The 26,490-nt window shown below is 44.1% G+C and overlaps 1 protein-coding gene across 2 annotated transcripts in view; it reads right to left on the reverse strand.

The window, feature by feature from the left end:
- The window catches only part of bbs9 (Bardet-Biedl syndrome 9), a 164,277-nt gene that overhangs the window by 81,407 nt on the left and 56,380 nt on the right, over positions 1–26,490 (reverse strand). For both annotated transcript variants that reach the window (XM_069174989.1, XM_069174987.1), the window contains 3 exons: positions 25,794–25,889; positions 24,772–24,944; positions 24,395–24,547 (listed from right to left, as the gene is read on the reverse strand). In XM_069174989.1, coding sequence (XP_069031090.1) covers positions 24,395–24,547; positions 24,772–24,944; positions 25,794–25,889 — 422 coding nt within the window. The remainder of the gene's footprint in view (positions 1–24,394; positions 24,548–24,771; positions 24,945–25,793; positions 25,890–26,490) is intronic.

Below are 26,490 nucleotides of genomic sequence, written 5' to 3' on the forward strand. Positions count from 1 at the left end.
GAGTTAGAAACCACACAGAGACACACACACACACAAACAAATAGTCGTGTTTATATATTCATGCACGGATGCACTATGATAGGCGCACACATGTACCACAGCCACAAGAAATGTACTGAAAAACACACACACACACACACACACACACACACACACACACACACACACACACACACACACACACACACACACACACACACACACACACAGAGATAATCACGGGTATCCTTATCTATGGAAACGCATGAGCACACACACATATGCAAACTACGTGGCTGCGGTTTAAATGGAAGTCATTTTAGCTGTTGGAGGTTTGGTGCTACAACCTGTGGGACAACCAATCAGAAAGCAAGCTGAGAACTTTCAGGAAGGAAAAGAGAACAGGACACAAGTACAAGAAACACACAGGAAGCGTGAGGGAAGAGTGTTGGTGCCGAGATGTTGGTTCAAAATTACTGAAACAATATTTTTCCATTTGAATTCCTACAATATTTGCTCTCGCTATACAACATTCATTCATGTATGACAAACACGTTCAGGGTATCTTTTAGGTACATGAAATTACTTCTTAATACTACTACTTACTACTTTATTACTGTCTGATAGTATTACATACCATAAATCTTCAAAGTTAACCCGTTACTCAGACGGGCAATAATGGACTGTATTTAATTTCCTCAACTATATACTTATAGTAACATGTCTCTCGGCTATTTTTAGTCTCTGCATGGCCATACTTCGGTTTTGAGAGCATACTGTGGAGCACGTTATGTGAAGCATCCCGATCCTACAAGGCCACAGCCGAGGATGCTCTCTACTACATCGGGAGGTAAAAAAAACAAACATATTCTGTCCTCTAACCTGGTTTTCCCATCTCCCTGGCCATGCTTGGGATGGAGACTGTATGTAAAAGCGGACGTGGCTTCCGGATCTGAAAAATGAGGCCGATGGGGAAGCGTCTTAAGCTGCAACCCCCCCGAGTGCCATTAAAGGTCGGCTCCAAAAAGCCTATGGTTACAGCTATCGGTGGTCGGGGTTTCCAATCAGATCGAGTCAGACCCCACCCCCAGCTCGTCCAAATATGGTCATTTATCACAAAATCCGAACTCGAGGCTTCACAGCGGCCGCTGACAAGCCAACGGGGGACATCACTGTTGGTTGCCGCTTGGGTTTCATATCCAGTTGTGTGTCTGTGCGTGTGCGTGTGAAGGGCAGAATTACATAATTCCAGAACATCAAAGACGCAAAACAATAAATCTTGCTCCATTTTTATCTACAGTAAGATTATCACCATCATAATTTCCAGCCGCTGTCAATGCAAGATTTCTATTTGATGTGCAGTTTAGACATCAAACATCCGTAAAAGTCAGTAAAATTCAACTTGGCTGCATGTGGAAGGAAGAAATAAAGTGTATTTGCTGAGTTTTATCCTCATGCAAAATGTCACAAGCCAGGAACAAAGCTCGGAGTGTTTGTGTGCAATTTGTGTGTGTGTGTGTGTGTGTGTGTGTGTGTGTGTGGGTGTGTGCGTGCTCGTGTCTTTCCGTGTGCCTTTACAGAGCCGACAGATTAGATGTTTCCTGCTCAGTTAGCCACAGCAAACAGCATAGACGAACTCCAAGCCACACACACACACACACACACACACACACACACACACACACACACACACACACACACACACACACACACACACACACACACACAGCTGTACTATCTGTCAGTGGAAAATGACAGCAGACTGTTTGGCAAAAAAGCAACGTGGCAGATTACATCCCTCCATCCCTCCCCGAGGATGAGGGGACGGGCGGCCGCTGAAGAGCGAGAGGAGGAGGGAGAAAGAGTGAGAGACAGAGAAAGTGTTTACAGGAAAAATGGAAGTGAGGAAGATGAAAGAGTGAAGTATGACGAATAGGGAGAGACGCGGAGAGGTGCACGACATACTGAAAAAAAGGTTTGTTTAGAGGGGAGGAGAGAAGGAGGAAGCAGTGAAAGCAGCAAAGAAAACAGCTGAAAAGGTTCACACTGGGGTCAAAGGAGTGTGTCATGGATGGATGGTGTGTGTGTGTGTGTGTGTGTGTGTGTGTGTGTGTGTGTGTGTGTGTGTGTGTGTGTGTGTGTGTGTGTGTGTGCACATTCAGGCTCTGTGTTTCCGCGTCTTAATTAAAGAGCCAATTAGTAACTGAGTTTAATGACGGCTGGAAACACACGGCCCATTTCCTCATGTGTAGGATGACTAATAGACACACTCGCAAAGGGATACAGTTACCTACACACAGTCTGGAGGTCCTAAACACACACACACACACACACACACAATCACTTACTAATGCACACACACACACGCGATCACACACACTCGCTTTCATTAACATCTGTTCAACTCACATAATAATAAATGTGCTTACAATAACACAGGACCACATTTCCTTAGTAATGAAAGCACAGATTCACTGCTTCAGTGCTCTCTCTGTGTGTGTGTGTGTGTGTGTGTGTGTGTGTGTGTGTGTGTGTGTGTGTGTGTGTGTGTGTGTGTGTGTGTGTGTTGAGTGGTGAGGCCCGAATATCTAAACATGTGTCTCATTCAAGTTCCTTTCTGCTGTTGTAGAGCCTGATGTCCGCTGCCAAACACCTGCAGACACACACACACACACACGCGCACACACACACACACACACACACACACGCACACGCACACCCTGATTACAGAACATAACGTGGCAGGGCGTCAGGGAGTTAACCTAAACAGTGCAAGTTGACACCAGTTTACAATATCATACTACACAAACACACGTAGGACGGAGGGACCAAATACTCCGATGTCTTCGGTCCATCACCGAAAACACGTCTCGAGCTTTTCATCTCGTCATCATTTTTTGTTTTTACATCTTTAATTCAGATTGAATACAGATGTTTTTTTTGTTTTTTTTATTGTGTAACGGGACTTATTTTGGCTTCCTTATTGGTTATTGCGTGGCATTATTTGCAATGTTTAGGGTGTATCGCTAGATCCACCTCGGGTTAAACTGTCTACAAGTACAAATTCTAAATAAGAGGTTGTAAAATAGCGGCAACCAGCAGTTGACGTCACTAATTGGTTTGTTAACGGCGGTTGTGAAGCCATGTCGCGCCATGTTGCTCGTTCGGAGCGGTTTGGAGCCGGTAGTGACCATATTTGGACGCGCTGGAGAGAGAGCGAGCAGGTGGATCTGACTTGATCTGATTGGGAAACCCGCCGATACTACGTCCCGCTCATCGACAGGCCTGTAGCCTGTCAATCAAACAGACACGTCCCGAGAAATACGGCTTTTTGAGGCTTATTTTTGAATTAATGACGGGATTGGACGGCCAGAAAACTGATAAGAAAGAGACACTTTAGCGAGCAAAACTCGGAGAAATTTTCTTGACTACGTATTTTATGAGACGAAGCTCACAGAAGCTTTTTTGGACCCAACCTCTAGTGGCACTCGGTGGTATTGCGGTTTTCGGCCTCATTTTTCTGACCAGGAAGCTAGGTCCACTTTTATATAAACAGTCAATGGATGCAAGCTGAAAAGAAATTCCCCCCCCCAAAAAAAACTTTAATTCAAGAAAATCAATAATATGGATTAAAACAAAGTCTGTGTCCAAATCTGGCAGACTTGAATTGAAAGAGAAAGAAAGAGAAGCAGCTGGTGTGCCGGGATGTAAACAAAAGGTGGAGACAAGAGGAATCTGGCGGACGACAGACTGAGTGATCAGCATCTCTTCTCCCATCATCAGATAGACGGATCGGCAGACAGACAGACTGTAACCACTATTGTCTGGGGTCAAAACAAGCGCAATCAACCAGTGATAACACTGTCCGTCTACACTCCTGCCGATAAGACCGGAGGGGAAAGGAACAGACGGAAGAGAGTGAAAGAGACAAGAAAAAAAACGTTGAAAGAGAAAAAGGTAGCGGGGAAGAGTTGGATAATGAGATGGAGAAGAGACATTGCTGTTTAGTCAAGTCTATTTGGTTTGTTGAAGGAGAGGAGAAGTGCAAGATGAGGCGATAGGATCTGGCAACCCAAGCTGATCCAACCTCTGATGGTTTATCATCTGCTTTGGAAAGCTCTGGAAAACACCAACTTCCAAAAAAAAAAAAAAAAAAAAAAAAAGCACGACCTTCTTTGGCTTCCCCAGTTTCTACTGTCTCTATTTTTTTTATATCTATTTCTTATTTTGCTCCACTCTGGTAAAACAAATTATAATTAACCTGTCATAGAAAGTAATAAAAAAAAAATGGCACTGCATTTTAGGCGCTTCAGTATAACTGCGGCATTCAAACCCCGTCATCTTAAAACACCAGCATGAATATGTCGTACTGTAGCTTCATTATAGGCTGAAGGAAAAACTGGACACTAAAAACAGTTCAACATAATTTAAAAGCAGAAAATGTTTAATTTTTTTTTGCTTTAATAAAAACAATCGATAGCTCATAAAAAAATTTTTAGATGCATTTTCTTTCAAGTAACGCATCACCTGCTACAATCAAGTTCTACTAAGATTAAGGCCAGTTAAAAGAGAAGTGTGTATATATATATATATCTATAAACTAATTCCTAGGTAATTCCCATTGAGAATAACTATTAAATTCCACAATATTCCAAAGATTCCTTGCTGGAGATCCAGAAATTGAATCTTATTCTACCATTTCAGTCCCTTCAACATGATCCAGACGAGTTTAAATGTGAGCTAAATGCCTTAAAAGTTTAAAAAAAAAAAAAAAAAAAAAAAAAAAAAAAAAAAAAAAAATGCAACAAGTAAGAAAGGTGTCTTTGGTAAAAAATTAAAAAAAAAAAAAAAAAAAAAAGTCTATATTTTTTATTTTTTTACCTCCTCCCCAATCAAGGCTGTCAGAGACGCTTTAACAGGCAGTCGTTCAGCGGCACGGACGGCTGCTAAAACACGGCACTGTGATTTATGAGGCTGTCCCGCTCCGTCAAAGAGTCGGCTCAACTCTTGTGTTTTTTGGGACAGCAAAGGCTGAGAGAGAGAGAGAGAGAGAGAGAGAGGCTTTCTGCTTTTCTTTGACACGCGTGTTCACACGGTCACGAACAAAGAGCTTTATTCTCCACTGATAGGTTTTGTGTGTGTGTGTGTGTGTGTGTGTGTGTGTGTGTGTGTGTGTGTGTGTGTGTGTGTGTGTGTGTGTGTGTGTGTGTGTGATAAAGACCTGCCCTCCCTCCATCATTCTCCTTACTCCCCTCCCTCAATCCATAATGAATATGTCTTTTTTTTTTTTTTTTTGCGGTTGTCAGAGTCTGAAATATGGGCAGATAAAAACACGCGCGCGCACACACACACACACACACACACACACACACACACACACACACACACACACACACACAGCATTCAACACGGGCTCAGACTGTGGATAACCGTGGAAAAACATTTGCTTATTGATCCATAAGTTAAAAAAAAAAAAAAGAAAAAAAAAAAAGTCCGCCATCAAATAAAATAACTACATTTTGGGGGGAAATGTTTCTAAAAAATGAGGCACAAATTATCTGGAGTACTTTCACTGGATGTACGATAAACATCATATTTCACAAGCTTCAGTGAAGGGCTGGAACAAACACATGCAGGCCCATTTTTAATAATGTAATATGTTTCTGATAATACAAAGGTGCATCAATAAGCCTGAGTTTATTAACATAACCTTGAGTTACGCATGTTTTTGTGAGCGGTGGTCAGCGTGCGTTTTCCGATGTTTTGCACACCAAATACACAAATATTAGAAGTCGCCGGGAGCCGTCAGGCCACAGTTCGGATCGTTTGCACTCGATGTTTTTTCCCCCTCAGACGACTCGGTGTTGACAGTCTGACTCTGGGGGACGATGAACAGCCACGTGGTTGCGCACCTGATGCTACTTTTTTGGGGGTTTTGGACACTGACGTTCTGCCCCTTTCGAAATGTCACTCAAAACACCTCTCCGGGCTCATCGCTTCGTTGCCGTAAGCTTCCTGAAAGCATTTGAAGTTTCTCCGTTGCCGATTTCCAGAGTTGGACACAAAAATTTTATGCTCGTCCTCCGGTCGGGTCCACGGAGAAATCACCGTGCGCGCGGACACGGCGCCCACAAAAAGGTGTGTTAGCTCATTTCATTTCCAAACGTCTATTATTCAGAAACATACTCAGTTGAATAAATCCGTAGGAAAAATATAGGTTGGAGCTCTACGCACATCCTACGAAATATAAAAACACGGCCCCTAAAACATACTGAATAAATGGGACACACTAACTTCAAATCACGCACAGTCTTAAGCATCTCCTGCCTCCTACACATTGAATCATTCCTTAAAGGACTTTTAGAAAACTTAAATCCACACACCCGCTCTCTCGAACTCTCTCTCACACACACACACACACAGACGCTGAGGTCGGTAGTTGCTGCAGTGTGCTGGGTGGTCCCGAGGGGCCAGAGGCCCCAGACAGAGCACGGGACTAAATTACAGAGCGTGACCCACCGCAGTGACACCCAACCTGGGATTAACACCCAGGCTGAGTCCCAGGCCGCCGGTAGCCCGAGGCTGTGGGAGCTGACCTCAGCAGATTCACGCACGCACACGCACGCACACACACACACACACACACACACACACACGGTTAAGGCCCACCCAGGGCTGGAGTAATGAGGGGGTTGGGTCGGTCCAGCTGGACTGAGGGGGGGGGTTCTAGGTAGAGACTGCACTGGAGATTTTGACTGTGATTAGACGGTTTATCGGGTGTCCAGAAATATCCAGATTGTGTCAACACGTAAATTTGAGACAGATCACCGTTCGTAACCTGGCAGCACAACGGGTCTCAAATGAGTCGTGAGAGCAACAGTTTTATTCTCAGCTCACATCTGAAACCGTGACCGCATGGGATGAAGGAAAAAGTTACACTTTGGTGCGAGGAAACGTAGCTGAGTTAGAGTTATTATATGGGATTAGGGTGTTGTTTTTTTTTATATATGATACAACTAAGAACTGAGAAACTCAGAGAAAATGATTTGATAATCAACTCATTCTTAGCTGTTCAAGTGAAGTTCAATCAGGATTAAAGATCTAATATTTATCTGGTAGTTATTGACAAAAATAATGAAACTATCATGTGCTGGAGGAGACATTTGATGCTACAGCATTTATGCTGTCATGTTTGTTCAATGGAGTCCTTGCAGCAGCCATGGGTTTGATTGACAGGACGTTGTCAACATCAACGTGCACTTCAACACAAAGAACATTTTTTTGAGTGCTGTATTTTAATATTTTCATTCACTGCCACCTGTGAAATCCAGAACAGCTACAACAGTGAGATCTGACGGAAAAAAAACAAAACTTTACCAGCGTTCTCATGACGAAATGGACCTTTTGTAACTTAATGAAAAAAACCCTGTGTTTGACATATAAATGTTCTTCCTTCACACTTCTACACAAAATAATGCAACAAAATGTGCTAAAGTTAAAAAATATGTCCGTTTATATTCCTGAAACATTTATCCAAGTTCAATTGTGCACCGCCTCTGTGTGAATTTATGACATTTCCCAGAATGCTTTTAGAAAGATCTGGACCTGAACTTGTTGCCGTATCAGTGGTTCATTTCACCGACAGCTGATAGTTGAAAAGCAGGATTCAATTATTAGTGGAAACATTTTTTTTTAATTTTTATTTTTTTTAATCACTGAAAATATGTCTATAATCAAACTACAGTGCAACAGCTGGAAACATCTGGACGTGACATCACATCGTCTGCATGTGGAGGTCAAACCAGGTGAAAGGAGGAGGATGTACACACACACACACACACACACACACACACACACACACACACACACACACACACACACACACACACACACACACACACACACAAACTCTCAGACAACCTCCCAAAGAGACTTTGCCTGCACGCATATGACACACACAGTTAGCGAGAGTGTATTAATAGCACGTGATATAACTTAACCCAAGAGCCTGTTTCACCAGAACAGCTGCAAATGCAGTGTGTGTGTGTGTGTGTGTGTGTTTGCTTTAAACGTTCCTCAAAAGCCAAAATATATATGGACTCTGTTGGCCCGTGGAAGAGTTCAACGGTGCAAGAAAACACGCCGACACGCCTGCCTCACGCACATTTTCTCACACGCCGACTCTCAGCTGCTCCACAGAGGAAATCAGATGTATCATGTGTTTGACAACAAACTCATTCTGACTGAATAAAAACATAATACAACACGACCTCTGCATCCTGTCGTTGACACGAATGAGCAAAGCTGCTTTCAGTCAAGTGGAGTCTCATGTAAATAACCAAATTATCATAATTTCTTTTCAGCCTCTGAATGCTGTGCATTAAAATGACGTCAACATTTCCCTTCCAAATCTGTGCTCATGGACTTTTACAGTATACCCGAGATAATTTAATGCTTGTTCTGTACCTATCTTTTCTTTTTTTCCTCCATCTAATAATAGTCCTTAGAGCTAAAGTCATGTCACCAATTTCCCTTTTTTAAATTTTTTTTTTTTTTTTTTAAATATATCGCACTAACAGCCCCAAATCTGAGCATATTTAGTTTATTATCACATACCTGGGAACTGTTTAAATAATTACAAGTTGACTTGTATCGATGCCACAAAGTATTTTTGGTCGCCTCCTTCACACCGGCCGACCATGTCGGACTCCCGATTCACGACTGACCACAAACGACCAGCGCTGTGCAGATTTCTGATTTACTCCGTCACTAGATTAAAAGCATACCGCGGTAAATTACATTTGCACAACTGTAATTACCTGTAAATTCAGACTAAGGGTCAGATCAGTATGAAACTTTTTCTTCAAATGGACGCGGCAGTCGGAAAACAAAGCCGTCAGATCCGAAAGTAATTGTCCGTGCTGGAATTACAAAACAAACATGAAGGAAACCAGATGACACAATTTGCTGCTGGACTTTCAGGATGTGATGATTTGTGAAAGAAGAAGTTTATTTCCAAACACACACACACACACACACACACACACACACACACACACACACAGACAGAGCGCAGAAACACACAGGGCGAAGATAACCCCTGTTCCGTCGGATCATAAAAATATCTTCAAGTTATTTTCATATGTGCTGTATGTTGCCAATGTGTATGTGGTCTGTGGTGTGTGAGCGTGTGTGTGTGTGTGTGTGTGTGTGTGTGTGTGTGTGTGTGTGTGAGAGGGGGGACAGTGTTTAGTCTGAAGCCATATTTAGTCTCTCTGGTCCTAAGAGGAGGCCTATAATCACACAGAACCTTTCTCTCTACTCATTACACACACACACAGACACGCACATACACACACACACACACACACACGCACACGCACACACACACACACACACAACGTGGCCTGTCATTAACAGTTCACACTAACCTCCCAGGCTGCACACATGCACATGCGTACAGCACATCAACACACACGGCAGGTTGTTTGCAGGAATACACACGTACTTATGCACACATCAGATGCACGATTTGTAAAGATGAGCACGTGCGCGCGCGTGCACACACACACACACACACACACACACACACACACACACACACACACACACACACACAGTGCAGAACCAGATGCGTGTCCAGCAGGCGTCCTCCTGCAGGATCACTTTTGATGCGGCTGATGTGTCTCTGATATCAGTTCAATTTGACTTTGAATTCCACACGACACCCAATTCAATTCTCAAAGATATTTTTCTGATCCTCGTCGAAAAGCTAAATTGTCAGATTCATCGCCAGTCTTAGAGGCACTTCACATGGGAGCTAAATTTTTTTACAAAGAAAAAAAATATGCTCTTTAAAGCAGAGAGTATTTAATAACAAAGTTCTCTCGAAGTGTCGCATCAGTTTGTTGTCAGTCGGTTATTAGTTGCTGCTTTTTGAAGAAACCACGGAGGGAGAAATCCACGTAATGATGACGAATATAACAGACAAAATGCAATGAGTGTTTGGCTCCAAATACAACAGTGTGTCCAGGATTAACTCAACTCAACAACTCGACTCAACTCAAATCTCTAAAACTGAGTTAAAACTCCTAAAAATGTAGCTTAATTAAAATGAAGGACTTAAAATTTAAACAATAAACAACGTTTTAAACATCAATAAATAAAACTGTAAATAAACACCACGAATAAAAACAATAATTAAAATGTAAAATCAGGATGATAAAGCCAGATTAAAAAGATAGCTTCATAGTTTTCTTTTGAAAATGAAAAAAATTTTGCAGTAAAAACATTTTTTTTTTTTAAATCGTTGACAACATTAATGATGTGACACATTATTTTCCGGTGCCATCGTCCTCCGTACAACACGGATGTAGTTCAAACACGCCGCGAGTCACAGTGACGGACGTTGCCCTTTTTTTTCTTTCTTTTTTTTTTCTTGCTGCCCTGCGTCTAAAAGATATTTAACATTCTTCGCAAAACACACGATTCAATTTCAAACACATTACGTAACCCAGACTCTGCTGGAGGCAGAAGGATGGCACGTCAACCTGCAGAGACGCAGCAGGAAGTCCCTACACGGTCGTTTGGGTTCCTCTTTGCGGCGGTGATCTACGAACCGCCCCCAGGAGCCTCTTTTGAAAACAGTGTCAGTTACAGGACTCCAAAAAAAAAAAAGAAGAAAAAAAAAAGACATGATGTAAAATTAAATGTAATCTTCTGAAGCTGGTTAGAATACCAGAGGAAACCACCAAACATGCAGCGCTGCTCTGTTTAAACACGTAGCTGCATTCATTTTAATTACTGTCACCGCCTAACAGGATCAAATGTGAGCCGAGAGGGCAGTGAGAAAGTCAGCTTGTTGTTTTCATGACACCGTGTGTGTGTGTGTGTGTGTGTGTGTGTGTACACTTGTATTCGTCATGCTGTGGGGACAAAAGTCTACTCATACAGGCAACATTGTGAAGGGACCTGCGTCCCTGTCGGGGGAAAAAAAAGCAAGTCCTCATAAATCATATAACTTCTTCAATTTAGCATATTGATTTGATTTAAAAGTTAGATTAACTTGAGGTGAAGGTAATGGTGAGGGTAAGAACATTTATGTAAGTTAATGTAATGTCCTCTGAAGTGATGGAAACACAACTCTGTGTGCGTATATAAATTGTACATTGTCTGTTTGCGGTCAGAGACCAAAAACAAGTCATACTAATCTTGGCAGACAAAATAGAGATCCTGCCTACAAATTAGTGCCACACACAGAGAGAGAGACACACACACACACACACACACACACACACACACACACACACACACACACACACACACACACACACACACACACACACACACACACACACATTCTCTGCAGCAGTACAAGTCCATTTCTCTTTTTCCACGTTTCTCTGTTTCTCTCGTCTAAAACATTTGTCAATATGACTAAATAAATAATAATCCGTTACTTTTATTGGACAATCAAAGTTAACCAGTTTTACATTTTTAATAACTCAACCTTAGTTTTAGTTACTCGGGTTTTTAAGGACCCATTGGAATTTACATGTCTAAGTTGAACAAATTTCAAATAATTAACCTGCTAAAAATCCTTTTAAATAAATCAAAATGTAAAAAAAAAAAAAAAACATGTTTAGCTACAGTTAATTCAAATAAGGTCATTATCAGACTAACAGTCAAATCCGTTTAGGCTGACCAGACTCTAATCCGATTTTCTTTTTACATTTTTTTTTTTTACGTCTGTGACTTTTTGTAGTCACGTCCACATGGTTTGGTGGCGGCGGGAGCCAATCACAGCCGGTCCGTCCGGACCACACTGTTCACCGGACAGTGACGCACACACACAAAAAAAAAAAAATCCACCTCTGACGCCGTCTCATTATTCCCGTGAAACCTGCGACATGTCGTAAACAAACGAGCCAATTTCGCCGCCCTCCGTTTTGGCTTGTTTATGTCAACTCCTTCTACTCTCCGGTGAAATCTCATTACTCCGTCAACCAGCGAGGCTACGGCCGATAATGAGGACCGACCTCCCGACACGCACGTCGGATCCGATTATTTGATTACGCCGATGCAAAATGAACTGCTGATGTTGCTTAACTCCCATCACGCGACAGTCGCTGCATAAACTCCTTTTAACTCCTGCGTATCCTGAACAAGAAAAAGTTGTTGGAAATAAAGTGTTTTCCTTCAACCGGAAAAAAAAAAAGAAGAAAAACGTATACACACGTACACGCATAAGTACAAACATATTGCTTTACAAAAATACACACACACGCACACAGATACACAACCTGTCCACACACAGTCCCCACGGTCCAACGCTGAACCACACACTTGATGCAGTCCAGACCAGAGAGACCTGAGAAGCCAACAAAGCGCACGCACACACACACACACACACACACACACACACACACACACACACACACACACACACACACACACAGGTCTGAGGTGATGGTTTTGGTTGTGGTCCCAGTGAAAACGACACTAATTTGGAGCTAAGGAGCTTTGGCAAGCTGCGTCCAAATTCCACAATCCTGCAACTGTACACGCTAACGTGGAAGCTAACGACGCTAGCGCAAAGTAAATGAGGCCAATGCTAACGCTACTGTGATGCTGGCGGTGATAACGCAGCCCACCTTGGCTTAGATCGCTGATCTGATCAAAACACACTGGTGGCTTTGTAACGTGACCTCCCACGCACACACGCGCGCACGCACACACACACACACACACACACCTCCATAATCATGAACACACACACACACACACACACACACACTCAGAAAACCACACAAAATATGTTGCGCCTACACTTGGCAGCGGTGTGTGTGTACCTGTGTGTGTGTGTGTGTGTGTGTGTGTGTGTGTGTGTGTGTGTGTGTGTGTGTGTGTGTTGCCCCCGCCATGTCTGTTTGCTTTTCTCTCAATGGTCTCTTTGAAGGAGGGAGGAGAGGAGAGGAGAAGGAGAGAGAGAAAAAAATGAGGGGAACTCTGGGAATTCACTGCAAGAAGATAAATATCCTCGGCTTGGCGTCGCGCGGCCGCCACACTCTCTCTTTTTTTTTTTTACACTTACACACACACACACACACACACACACACACACTGATTACAGAGTAAATATGTGTAATCTTATAAATCAGCCATTGTTTGTGAGGCGAAAAAAGAAACAAACGCACATACACACACAACATGCAGAGACAGACATGCTGACTTTGGGGAAAGTGAACTTTTGGAGAGTCATGTAGGGTCACAAACACACACACACACACACAAACAAACAAACAAACACACACACATTTCGATGCCATCAAGAATTTCAACGCACGGACGTTTCTTCTATTTGTTGCCACCGTCACCTTAAAAGTCAACGATTCAAATCGATTAAGGAGCCACAAACTTCATCTCACCCCGTCTTGTCGGTCGAAACATCTTTTTGAATTTTTTTTTTCGCGGCATCATTCTACACAGAGGAAGAAAGACACACACAAAATAAAAAAAAATAAAAATAACATCCCTCAAAGCACTGTTTTACTGACCAGGGAGTGGGACCGTTGCCACTTTGCCATTTTGTCATATAATGAAGACGCACATACGTCGTCGACACTTTACACGACTACAAAGACTTTACACAACCGGAACTGAGCTTAAAAAACAAACAAAACAAAAAAAACGCTTTGCAGGAAACCTACGTGGTGTCGTCCCAAAGCTTGCGTCCATTTTTTTACAGTGTACAGTGTGTTTTTACAGTGTTTTGCTCATCCAGCTTTTTAGGTCATCTGCAGCAAGTACAGTGGGCCAATAATTGAGCACTTTTAAAAACATTTGCCGTGACGTGGTTTTCTTTTCGAGCGTTGTTTATTGATGAAAAAGGGCACCCGTTTATAACATTTAAGTATTTAAAAAAAGAAGAAAAAAAAAAAAAAAAAACGATATGTAGATGACAAAAAGTAGGAAACAAAAGCGTCTAACAAACTAAATTCAAACCTAAAAACCCGCTTGGCGTCAAATGGCTCCCCCCCCCCCCAAATGACCGACGCGTCCGACCTGACCGGTCAATACGTTTCGCCGTATCCGCTCCTTGAAACAAAGACGTGAACGGGAGCGTTTCCCGGCCTGCGTTCAAAAATCCATTCGCCACAGCTCCGACCGCAGATCCGCGTATATCGTTCCGCCGTATTGCCGCTCGACAAGACTGCCGACGCGTTCCCGTCCGCGCGCGCGGCTTCCGTACACCGCGGGCCACATGACGTGCTCCGTACGCCGCCGTTATTCACGGCTAATTAAATAACCGAAAGACGCGCGCACGCGCGCACGCACACGCACACAAAGGACCATTGTTGCGACGGCGTTCCCTTAACGAACGGGAATTCGCTCGTCCAAAAATCAGACGCGATGCGGCAAATTTCCCCCGTCATGTGGGCCGAGCGTGGACGTCGGAGCAGCGTGTAATCTCATTATGCGAGCGCTGCTTTCTCTACGTGGCCCGCGGACGGAGGTTTTGCCGATTTTGCAGGCCTGGAATCGGAAATTGAAACACAACACGATCTGTCCGAGAAGGTTAACGCGATGTGTTTTGGCTTCGGTGGGTTTTAAACGCGGCTGAGTAACCGACTCTATTTTGGTCCGCTTGCATGTCCTCCCCTCACCTTTATATCTCCTGCATGTTGGAGCTCCTGTGGCCACTTTAGCAGAGCTTCGTTTTCGTTTTGTATGTATGTATGTTTACTCCAAACTTTACACCAGTTTTTTTTTTTTTTTTTATTTCCGTATCACTTTGATTTAACTTTGACTTGAATACCGACTTCACCTTTTATTGGTTTTGAAAATTTGAAATTCTATTTATATATTATTCTTGCATCTTCCCGTATTTAAATGAACCCTTTCTTGAACTGATCCTCTTCGCTTCGTCTCTTGGTTCTCTTGCCAGTTTCCAGGCTTTTCCTTCTACGTTCTACCTTCAATGAACATTTGACATCGTGTTTATTTTACATTACTTTACATGCTCACTTTTTTTTTTCCAGCAGTGGGGACATAACTTTACCCATAACTTTACTTTTCTTCATTCTTCTATGTTCTTACCTTATAATATTGTAACTTTTTTTTGTTGATGATCTCAAATTCTTTACACTGTAAACGCCTCATTTAACGAATTACCTCCCCCTATTTAAGCACAATAATCGCTGCCGCCGCCGCAGAGCGCAGAACACAAATGGACGTTTTCAATCACCACTTCGCCGCGGTGGCTTTGACTCGCGACGTCACCGGAAGCGTACGCGTTTACAGCTTGTGGTCGACTGCATGAAACTCCACATATTGTCCCGCGAGCTGCAAAGTTGATTTCATTTACTATACGGCCAAACAAAAGCTTCCCACGACCAAAGCAGAATGTAAACAGCACAACTGCTGCGGTTTTGTACGCTACAGTCAAAACGTCCGTGCCCAAAAAAAAAAAGAAAAAAAAAAAAAACGCGGCGGGGAGTTTTGAAACCGCGACACAGGGTTGGAGTTGACCTTTGACACCAGGCGGCGGGCGGTCTTTACCAGCATGGTTAACGGTGATGGTCGGGACCGTTGGGTTTCCCGGGTCAGTGTCCACTAAACAACAGAGTGTGAAATCAGAGCGGAGCGGTTGGCACTGAACTATCAAGACTGTTTAATTAAAGCCTCCAGTCTATAATCTCTGCTTCTCTAATCTCCTCCCAGCGTGACAGTTTTCCAACATGGATGACTTATTAAATCTCTGCTTGGTGCTCAGCAGCGGGACACAATGAGAAATGATGTGGTAAGCATGGTGGGAAATCTTTTCTTTACTGGTCGAAACTTCGGTTTGAATATTTTAGAAAGAAAACTAATAATAGGAGGACAGGAGGATCAGACCCGATTAATATCTGCACAGAATATTTAAATTTGATGTTCTTTAAATTAACTTTGCTGACACGGGGTCACTGTTTTGAATCATCCCCGTGTAACTTTTTTCTTACTCTTGAGCATTTTCTGCTTTTGTAGAGTTTATTAACATTTATTTCATTCACACTCTGTGCTGCGTTTTTCACGAGTTATTCGTCCTCACAATGTGGCTTTTAATTGTTTTCTTCCTACGTTTCCAGCTTTGGCAAATTTCGAATAATTCTCTTTCTTGCTTTGTCTTAAAATGTCAATCTTGCGTTTCCTCTTTTCTTTAACAATTTTGGTCACAAGGCTTTGATCTTCATAATTAATTCATATTTCCTTTGTTCTTTCTCATTTAAACTCTGACGTTCTCTTTCTTCAGACTCCGTCGACTTCCTCTGTGGCGTGATGGAAAGATCGGATCACTCGTGTCATTTGCAGGACAGACAGCAGACAGATGAAAGCAGATGGATGGTAAGAACCACCAGACAATAAAAGTGAGATTTGTTCTTTGACTCTTTCAACTGCTGGATCAGAGGACGGAGACCGAAGGGAAGGAGGGAGGAGGACATCGTTTACGACTCTCTCTTCCTCCATCTGCCTCATTTTATTTTTTTTATGTGACTTCTATCTCTGTTGCTTTATGTACATTTCATGACTCGTTCTGTCTGGATCATTTATATTTCCTGTTTCATTTCCATCTTTGAATAGTGTACGAGTGAATTGCTTTGCATCACCATCAGCACTGCATTCAAAACAAACTTCAAATAGAGATGCATTGTGTATTAATCCCTCTCCTATCTTTGCATATCATTTTTTTCCCTTTTCTGTTTTCGTACTAATCTTTATTTCCATCTCTATATGTCTTTATATTTCATTCAGTACCGTGCTGTCTCTTTCAACATCCTCCTTCCACCTCTTTCTGCTTTTCCATGTCTTCACATTTGGTATATGCACCATTCTCTCTTTTTTTTTTTTCCTTTTTTTTTTGCAATTCTGTCTTTCTTGTCTTTTTCTTTTCATCTCTATCTTTTCTATCTTTCTCTGAATTTCCCCCTCTGATCCTTCTCCCTGACAGCCTCTCACCCTTCCCAACCCCAACCACATCCATATGTTAATAATAAAGTCTCCTCCCGCTCCACCACATCTATGAGGAAATCCTCTGGCAGGTCATCTATGCCTGTCTGATAAAGAACAGCACAGATGCTTCATCCTCTTCCTTCCCGCCATGTTTTTTTTTTTTTTCTTCCCCCATACTTATGGCATAAGTTGGGTCCAAAAAATGTGGCCTGACGGAACCGAAATGGATTGTGTGTTATCCCACTCGCAGCCCGCTGCAGCACTTAATGAGCCTGAACCTGATTAAAATCTGGGGAAGATAAATAAAATGAAACTCGAGCTGATCAAGCCTGAGGGAATTAAGAGAAATTAGAGCCAGACTTGGACCAAACCCGATCCCAGTGTTGGTTTGGGCTGGGAAGCGAAGCGACATCACAAACATTTATCTGATCCTGCTGATATTACAACGCTTTACAAAATCAAAATCTGAAGCATACCAATTTAAAAAAACAACTTCTTTTTTTTCATGACCTAATGCTACTTGGAACAGAAGATCTATCTAAAACTAAGTTTGTCTCTCCATGTGATGCCTTTAAGATTACACATTTAAATCATTGTTCAACGGTGGAAAGTAAAATGCATTAAAATGCGTCTCATATAATGTCATGTAGGTCGTTTTTTTTTAAAAAGCAACAATGAATAACATTTTTGGATGCTCATATTTGTGGACAATTCACAAGAGGTCGAAGTGAACAGCTGACACATGACACTGTCGATTTAGAAAGACATAATACGAATCAAAATAATGGCTATAAGGCTCTGTGAATCTTAATGCACTGTGTGTGTGTGTGTGGGGGGGGGGGGGGGGGGGGGGGTAAGTATAGTTTGCTCCTCATTCGGAGGTAAAACGGCAAAATCGAGCACCCAGGAGACAGCTGACCCCCATCAGACAGACACACACACACACACACACACACACACACACACACACACACACACACACACACACACACACACACGGTGGCGTACACAGAACATCGAGTGTCAGTCAGCTGAATGAAAGACAGCCATTCATTGATAAGACAGACAGTCACATAAACAGAGCCTCCGAAGTAAAACAAACCAGACCACCAGCGCTCCTCTGAGCTTCATTCAGCCTCGAGAAGGCTCTCAGTGTGTGTGATGGGGGGGGGAGAGAGAGAGAGAGAGAGGGAGAGAGAGAGAGAGAGAGAGAGAGAGAGAGAGAGAGAGAGAGAGAGAGAGAAAGCACTGATGGGTGTAAATGTGTGTTCTTGGGGTGAAACGTCTCTTGGGGGAAGTCATAAAATGATTGAGAGGGGAGAGACACACCGAGCGAGAGGGGGAGAGAGAGGAAGTTTCTCGGCTCCCATCGGTCCTTTAATCTGATTTTCAAACACACAAGGCACCTAAGAGGCTGCCATTCATGCCGGATAAACACACACACACACACACACACACACACACACACACACACACACACAAACACACACACACTCTAACCCCTCTTCTTGAACACACACTCGTTAATGTGTTAACGCACCGACAGTCAGCTGAGACGAGAGTACTTGCTGTTACAAACACACAGATCAAGTGCGCACTAAACCATCGGAGCACCTCCGTGCGTGTCTGTTAGAGCTGCGTATGTTTAGGACACCAGCGCCAAAAAAATATGACTCCCATTTCACTTGAAGGTATTTAAATGCTAATTTACAAAATTGTTCCATGAAATAAAACATGAACGTATTTTTCTATTTACACAAAGCAGTCTTAAATTTGAGCAAAAATTATAAACAGAAACGTGAGATCCGAGAACAAATAAAACGAGACCCATTTGCTTGACACAGGAAGACACGGCTCCCTCTTGGTTCCCGTGGCAACCGAGAACCACCGAGAATAGGTCCAAATTATATATATGAATATATATATATGTATATATATCTGTTGGAGCTCATAGAGAATAGGGGGCTCATAGGAGGCAACCTGACTGCACGTATGGATGTTTTTTTGTTGTTATTGTTGTTGTTTGTTTTACTTTGGCTGCTTGAGTCTCTATTTGGGCCTCTTTGCTTCTCTTACCGCGTTCTGAATCGGGTCTGAACCTTCGGATCCGTTTGCACCGTCCTTGAAACAGGTGTCCTTGCACCCATTGTTCATTTCGACGTTTTGTCTTGCATCCATTTGGATTCCTTCCAATACTCGTAGGACTCCGTCGATACATCGCCAGCGCACGTTCGAATACGAGGACGGGAAACGCGTTGACATCATCCGCCGAATGCTAAACGCTCAAATGCGATTACGCGCACGAACACACACGACTCCTGAATAGGAAAACACAAAAATGCACATCACAGTATACCCTTGCTTCCAAATGCACACTTCCCTCATGTACTCCTGGATGCACACACACAGGGGCGTGAGAGGCCCGGCCGTTAATGGCGGTGGTCCTGCTCTCCACAGTGGGATCTGTGTTTAGCCATGTTTAGAGCTCCATTTGGGGCCAGATAAATCAAGCCGCTGTCTACCAGAAGCCTTCATTAGGGGCCCCGCGAGGCCCCTGGACGGCCTGTCAGTCACCTCCCGTCAGTCAGCGGGCCGCCCTCTTCCAGCGTTTGAACTCGTAATTACAGGGAGACTCAGCCTGGCTCCCGAAACCCCTCACCCCCCACCCCCCGCCACCCCTCACCCCACCGCCACCACCTCCCAGACGGCAGCGCTTGCTAGCCCGGCGCTAATGCTAATACTAACAAACGACGGACGTTTCACCTCCAGAGGAAACGGCGCCGAGGAAAATATTTATGGAGACTGAAACCTTTTTTTTTTTTTTTTTTTTTTTTTTTTTGTGGCCCCCTTTTGGCCTTTTTTTCTTCATTCATTTCCACAAACTCTTTGAAGGACTTTTCTGGGGGTTTTTTTGTGTCTTTGAGTGACAATCCCGTGTTCGCCGTCCAACATTTTCAGAGGTTAGCGTTTTAAGTTAGAGCGAGAAGCGCAAATGCCACGCTCAACCTCTGGCAAGACAGAGATGAATCAAACACCAGTTAGAGGGGAGAGAGTAAAATATAGGGGCCGTGATGACTGATGACTTTTTAAGGAGTGACGGGTGGGTGGAGGGGGGGGGGGGGGTAGGGGGTGGAGGAGAAAAACACACATCCAACCGGGACAGAAGACAGACGCACTCACGGAGCTGCAAATGACCTCCGAGCCCACCGAACCGGTGGATTCTGTCCACGGCCGGTTTGTCTTCTCCACCGGCCGCTCTGACACACAACGGACAATCATTCACGGGTCTCACCCTATTCTGAAACTCATCAATCATCTTCGGCTGCTTCGAGCTCCGGGGGTGTATTTTGGATTCCGGCCACCGTAGTCGTGCAGATGAAAAAAGTTTCTTTGCATATAAAGTCGGACGTGGCCCGCTAGCTCTCAGGCATTCATGAATAAAGCATAGGGCCCGTAACGGCAGCGCGAAACAATGGAAATGTTATCCCGCGCCGCATAAACGCAAAGCCGACCGCGAGAGCGTTCTCGCATGGGAGCCCGCGCCTCTTATCTCCGACGGCTCGCCGCCGATGGCCGGCCCGGGCCGCCGCATGCGGAGACACACAACACCGCTAACGAGGGGGGAAATCCCCCGCCATCACCCGAGATTGATGCAGGAAATGTACCCGGCAGACATTCCTCCGAGCCGAAATGAAAGGAGGTTGCCCGGCCCGCCAGCATTCCCGATTGGCCACACATTCCTTTATCGTTCTAACAACAGTGGAGCCGCAGGAACGGAGCCGCGGAGCCTCGTGGTGGTAAACCTACACAAAATGTTCTGCTCCCTAAAGTAAAAGTCCAACAAGGTTTCAGCTGGTGGCAGATTTTGATTGATCGAGTGACGTGCCCGGTGCCGACACTCCTACCTCTAGGCCCACCGAAGTGCCCCGGAGCAAGGTGTCGACGTACAGCTAGTAGAACGGGAAGCTAAAAAGGGGGACTTACATTTTTTTTTTAAAAAGGGATGGCGATGGGACATGATTTCTGAATATTCTAATAGTCGTTATTATATATAAATAATCATTTAAAAAAAAAAATCTATGAGTGTATGCGACAATTGTTCTCCCGTTTTTCCCCTGTTTTTTTTTTTACCGGCGCCGGGTTGTAATGCGTGACTCCCGCCAGAAGGAGGCGGTAACGCGCCTAAAAGCTGTCCGCCAGCCGCCGTCTAACGACGTGAGGAGAAGTAGAACACGTCGCCGCCGGTCTCCGGAGCTTTGCGGGTTAAAAACTGATTCGACGTCACGGTGCGAAAAAACAGCAGAAACAGTCGTCCAAAAAGTTCGGAGCGGAGCGCCCTCGAAACATAAATGAAGATGAATCTGCTTGCGGATCAGCACGAACTAACAGAAGATTAGAAAGAGCTATTTGAAGGAAACCCGAAAACTAAAAATAGAAATCGAAACCAAATGAATAGCAGAGTTGATTTTAGGTTGTCCCACTTCCCCGTCCACATCTTCTAATAAAAATGATGACGGGATGCATCCACACAAAAAAAACAAAAACAAATGCGTGATGTTACAGAAGCCAAACTGCTGAGCTGGCCCCTCCCCCCTCTCCCCAGCATGACTCTTAATACTGACATGAATTATTAATTTGACGCATTCATCACTCTTCCGACCGGCCGTCGATAGCCTCCATTATGGCGGGTGTGTATACATTACAGAGTGTATAGTGTGTCGGAAACTTCCCGCATGCGAGCCGCTGGATGGCGGGAAGCCGAGGGAGACGAGGGAGGGAGAGAGAGAGAGAGAGTAAAGAAAGGGTGATGGACAGAAGTGACAGCAGAAAGCATTAGCCGGAGGAGGAAGATCTTCAAACGGGAGACGATGGCGGGTTTGACGGGCGGTTCAAACTGCCGACTGGACGTCAGCGGCGTGAGTTATAAGGTCACGTCAAGTTTTATAGTCATATATATATATACAAATATATATATATATACACAAATGATTGTACAGAGACTTGTGGTAAACCTTTGAATACACGTGATATGATCACATCATAGTGAGACACTCAAACCAATATTAATGGTAAAGCTGAGCAATTTATGAATATGAGACGAGGTATCGTCTTTGATTTTGGATGTTGTATTATCGTGATATGGTAAAGCGTATGACAGGAAAGCGGGCGTCTTCATTGTCTTTTTTAAATTTTTTTATCCTCTTGGAGCTACTTTGATAAAATGAAAGTGTCCGAGAGCTACTCGTGTTTAGTGAACATTTATTCTACACAGCTGAGCTCCGACCCAAAGCAGCTGAAGACTTCTTCGAGCACATTTTTGTATCACAGCAGTTTATATTCAACGGCGTGTGCATTGCTGAAAAATGCTGAAATGGCGGTTGTCGATACACCTGAACGACCCGGCCCGACTGAGTCAGTGTGTTGGGAAACACTTGCATATCGTTTAAACCCACCGCAATTTGCTGCTACTGTTAGTTGGCGAGCTACAGGTTGGAGACCGCTGCAGTAAAGCGGTGTCATTTACGTATTGAACTCAGCAGACTTTTCCATCAATTCTATTATTTCCTTCAACCACTTAAGTCATTACATCCAGAATTACCGATTTAAATGTTGTCCGCACCTCCCGGCCCCGAGTATACGACGAGGTGTCGTTTTTAAATCAGCACTCCTGGATTAAACTCTCTGTAAAAAATAACAACGGTAAAGTTTAAGAGTGTATACTCTTGTGTAAAACCTACAGGTACAGCGAAAAACAAAGGGCTGACCGAAACTGCGAGAAGCGAACATCAACAGGCGGACGTGATTTGAAATCGACTTCTGGTCGACGTCGCAACTTTTTAAAACCACCGAACTACCGACCAGAAATTAAGGTCTTCTCTGTCCCGCCAGCACGACACTAATTGCTGAGTCGTCGATTTTCCGGCGAGAAACTGTTGTGAAAGAAAATTTCGGGCCACCGCCATGTTTCCAGAGCGGACAAAGCCTCGCCCCGTTTCTTTTTTTTGCCGCCACCGTGGATTCTCTGAGGTGAGGTGACGGTTATATATTCGGTCGCAAACTGCAACCTCGACGGCGACTAGCGCAACCGAATCAACACGCTGCTCTTTGAAATCTATCGAAACTCCTGCTTGATTGGTCGTTTTTAAAAAAAAATTTATTATCTCCTTTCATCATGTCTAAAAAACAAAACAAAACATTGCTGGTATGTGTTGCTGACGGAACCGTGGAAGGCGGGAGACATTAAACAGAGCGAGCGTATTAACATTAAGGGCAGACGTGTTTAGATCGGGCTCCTCGACTGCTTATCCTGGCGAGAACCGAGCCAACCCCGAGGTGAGCTCTGTTTATTTGGGTTAGAGCGGCATTAAGAACTACAGCGAGCTCATTAATTCCCATCTCGTCGGGCTCCAGCAAAAGTCTCCGAGCCCGCGCACGTTGAATTTGCATCGAACGGTTGCATTGTCGGCCCGCGGCCGCCGGACGGGGAGAGCGTCTCCGATCCAAAACGGTGACGCACTGACAGCTAACGAAGCGATGATGTCAGCCGGGGCCTTCGCGACGCTAACGAGAAGCTAATGGACGGTGGAAGCGATGGCCGCCAAGTCGGCCTCTTGAGTAAACAGCGGGGGCAAGCAACCATCACTTTTCACACACACAATATCCCAGTGACACTAATACAGTTCCACCCTCCCATACGTCAAAGTTAAACAAAGAGCAGGACAAGAGCTTAACGGCTGCTTTGTATTAAAATCAGCTGTCGGGCGGACCCGAGCTACGCCGCGTGTTTTTCTATCATTTTGAGGACAACTCATAGAGCCCCCCCCCCCTCCCCCCCCCCCCCACCACCACCACTGACCTTAACAATCACGAGCATACGCCTAACCCCCTGACCCAACCTCCCCCCCCCCCCCCCCCCCAAACTCCAAGCTTCGAACAGCCCTTTCAAGGTGTCACAACGTGAGGACTCGCCAAAATGTCCACACCTTCCGCAAATGTTTCCCACTCGCAGAATCTGAAGCTCTAATTGGTCCTCGCAAATATAGACGTACGAGCGCACACACGGACACGCAGTGATGACGTGTTAGCGCAGATTTACAGCGTGAGGGTTGTATTCTGATGATTTATGGACTTCCTGTGTTTAGGCGATTAGCTGTGAGATCACACCCTGTTGGACACACACACACGCACGTACACACACGCACAAAAAGTCACATAACTTTCAACAGACATGAGAGCACATGAGTGTTTCTTTTCCCTCCATCTCCTGGGAGTTTTTAAAGCGTTATCAGGCCCGATGGAACATCTGCCGTCCCGCATCTTTCTCATCTGGCTCGGGGCCTGACCTGAACTGGCTCCTGTCGATGATGCCTTTCTACTCCCTGAGTCCACGCGGAGGTTGCGTCTGAGAGATCAACCCGAGTCTCACCTGGCTGTAAGTGGCGTCCAGCAGCGTGTCCAGGTTCTGCAGGGGTGCCGGGGTTTTGTCTTTGAACCGAGTCAGCAGACGGCGCTGGATGGCTCTGAACTGGACCGCTCGCTCCGACAGGAGGTCCTGATATTGCTGCGCACCGACACGCAGCTGACGCGCACGCGCACACGCACACACACACAGAGAGAGAGAGAGAGAGAAATGTTACTACTGTTAATGCCAGTTTCACTTTTTAACGGTCAAAAAAGATGTAAAAGAGCAGATATTTCAGACGTGTTTCACGTGACACCGGTGGATTGACAGACATGTCTGCCATCTGGACAGACCACACAATTTGTGCAATTTGTAACATCGAAGGTGTTGTGCGTTTGTACCTGGAAGTGGTGGTCTACGGACAGGAAGTACTCCTGCAGCGGGAGCGGTCCGCTAAAGGTTTTCTTGAAGTCCTTGACTCCCAGTTTGGAGAAATGCTGGTCGAACCTCTTAACCAGCTCCTTCACCACCAACCACATGTCCTCGAAACTGTCGCTCTGAATACGGTAACGCTCTGGGAAACAAAGAACGAGGCGGCCACGTTTAACGGAGGCTGGTGATGCTACGTTGGCAATTAGGACTATTGATAAATGCTGAAAAGGATGAGTTGGGTTCAAAAAAATTGTTTTAGAATAATAATGACCGCATTGTATGAATGTAAGGAAATAGAAAAGAGAAACAGACAAATTGGTGCAACTTTCAGTGGCAGAAAAATGCACGAGCGACTCTCAGTTAAAAAAATGAAACGGGTGCAAAGTAACCGAGTGAAAATAAATAGTAGTTACTGGACGTAACTGCTGTTCTATGAGTACGTTCGTATTTTGTTTCTTTCAGATAATAGGAGGGGAAACACTGGAAGTGGTGAGAGGAATAAAAAGTTATCAAAAAGAGTATAGAAAAGTCTTCAGTCAAGCTTTTAACGGTGATATCAAGAGGCCACATTATAAGATGTTAAAAGGTGTCGGTGCTGCATATTTTTACACCGTCGAGGAAATGATTAATGATGATCACAACGAGAAGATGTTTCTTTACTGGTTAGAGGTTGCTTATTGTTAAGACATTACGAAGGGCTCAAGACAAGTTATCCAAAGATAATTAAAAGAGTTCAGGCAATTACAGAAAGGAATCAAAGCGATCCAAAAACACTGACGGGCGTCGACAAAGCATCAGCACTTATTAAAAGTCATTAAGAGGAATCTCAAGATATCAGCAGGTGTAGATATGGCTTGGAAATTATAATCCCTTGAAACAGGATTGTATCACAGACCCGAGGCTGATTTTAATATTTAAACCAGCCTTGATGGAGGCAAACCAGTGTCTTATGGAAATCCTGTTTATTATGTAGTGCTGTTGTCAGACTCACGGGAGGTCTTTGAGGTCAGCACGGTAACCTTGGCTCCTGACAGAAACTGGAAAGCCAAAGTACTCCCATCCTTATCTTCTGATTTCGCTGAAAACTCTGCAGAGAAGAGGCCGACAGACACACAGCAGCGCGATGAGACAGATAGGACGGCCTATCACGATGCAGGACGCCAGCAAAGGTGAACGAGCTCCAGTCGCACCCCGCTCACAAAGACACACAATATAAATCCCTCATCACACGCAAAAAAAAAAAAAAAGGACACAATCAGTACGAACGCCGTGTGTTTAGACGTCAGAGTTGCTGACTGTGGCTGATCGTCAGATAACTGGGAAAACCGAGGAGAAGTTCCCAGAGCTCAAACACGCAGCCACACACACAAAATCATAAATAAATAAACAAGCATAAACAGACTGGTATGAATATTAAAAAAAACCACGCGGAGATATATCACTGTTGATTATTCATAGAAATGTACACACAATGACACAGTTACAAATGCCTCTTGTTTCATTGGCTAGCTTTCCACCAACTCTCACGTCACCGGTGCTCAGCCAATAGGAATCCTCGGCTGGGTGAGGTTGTCCTTTTCAGAAGAACAGAACAGACGTGTGCAATTAGGCCTGTGCAAATTTTTTTTATTTGTTTTATCACTAATATCGGAATTTTTTTTTTTTTTTGCTTTAAATCTCATTCTTCC

Source organism: Embiotoca jacksoni, unplaced genomic scaffold (genome assembly GCF_022577435.1).
Source record: "Embiotoca jacksoni isolate LCO1_2020_lvr unplaced genomic scaffold, fEmbJac1.0.p SCAF_63, whole genome shotgun sequence".
NCBI lineage: Eukaryota > Metazoa > Chordata > Actinopteri > Embiotocidae > Embiotoca > Embiotoca jacksoni.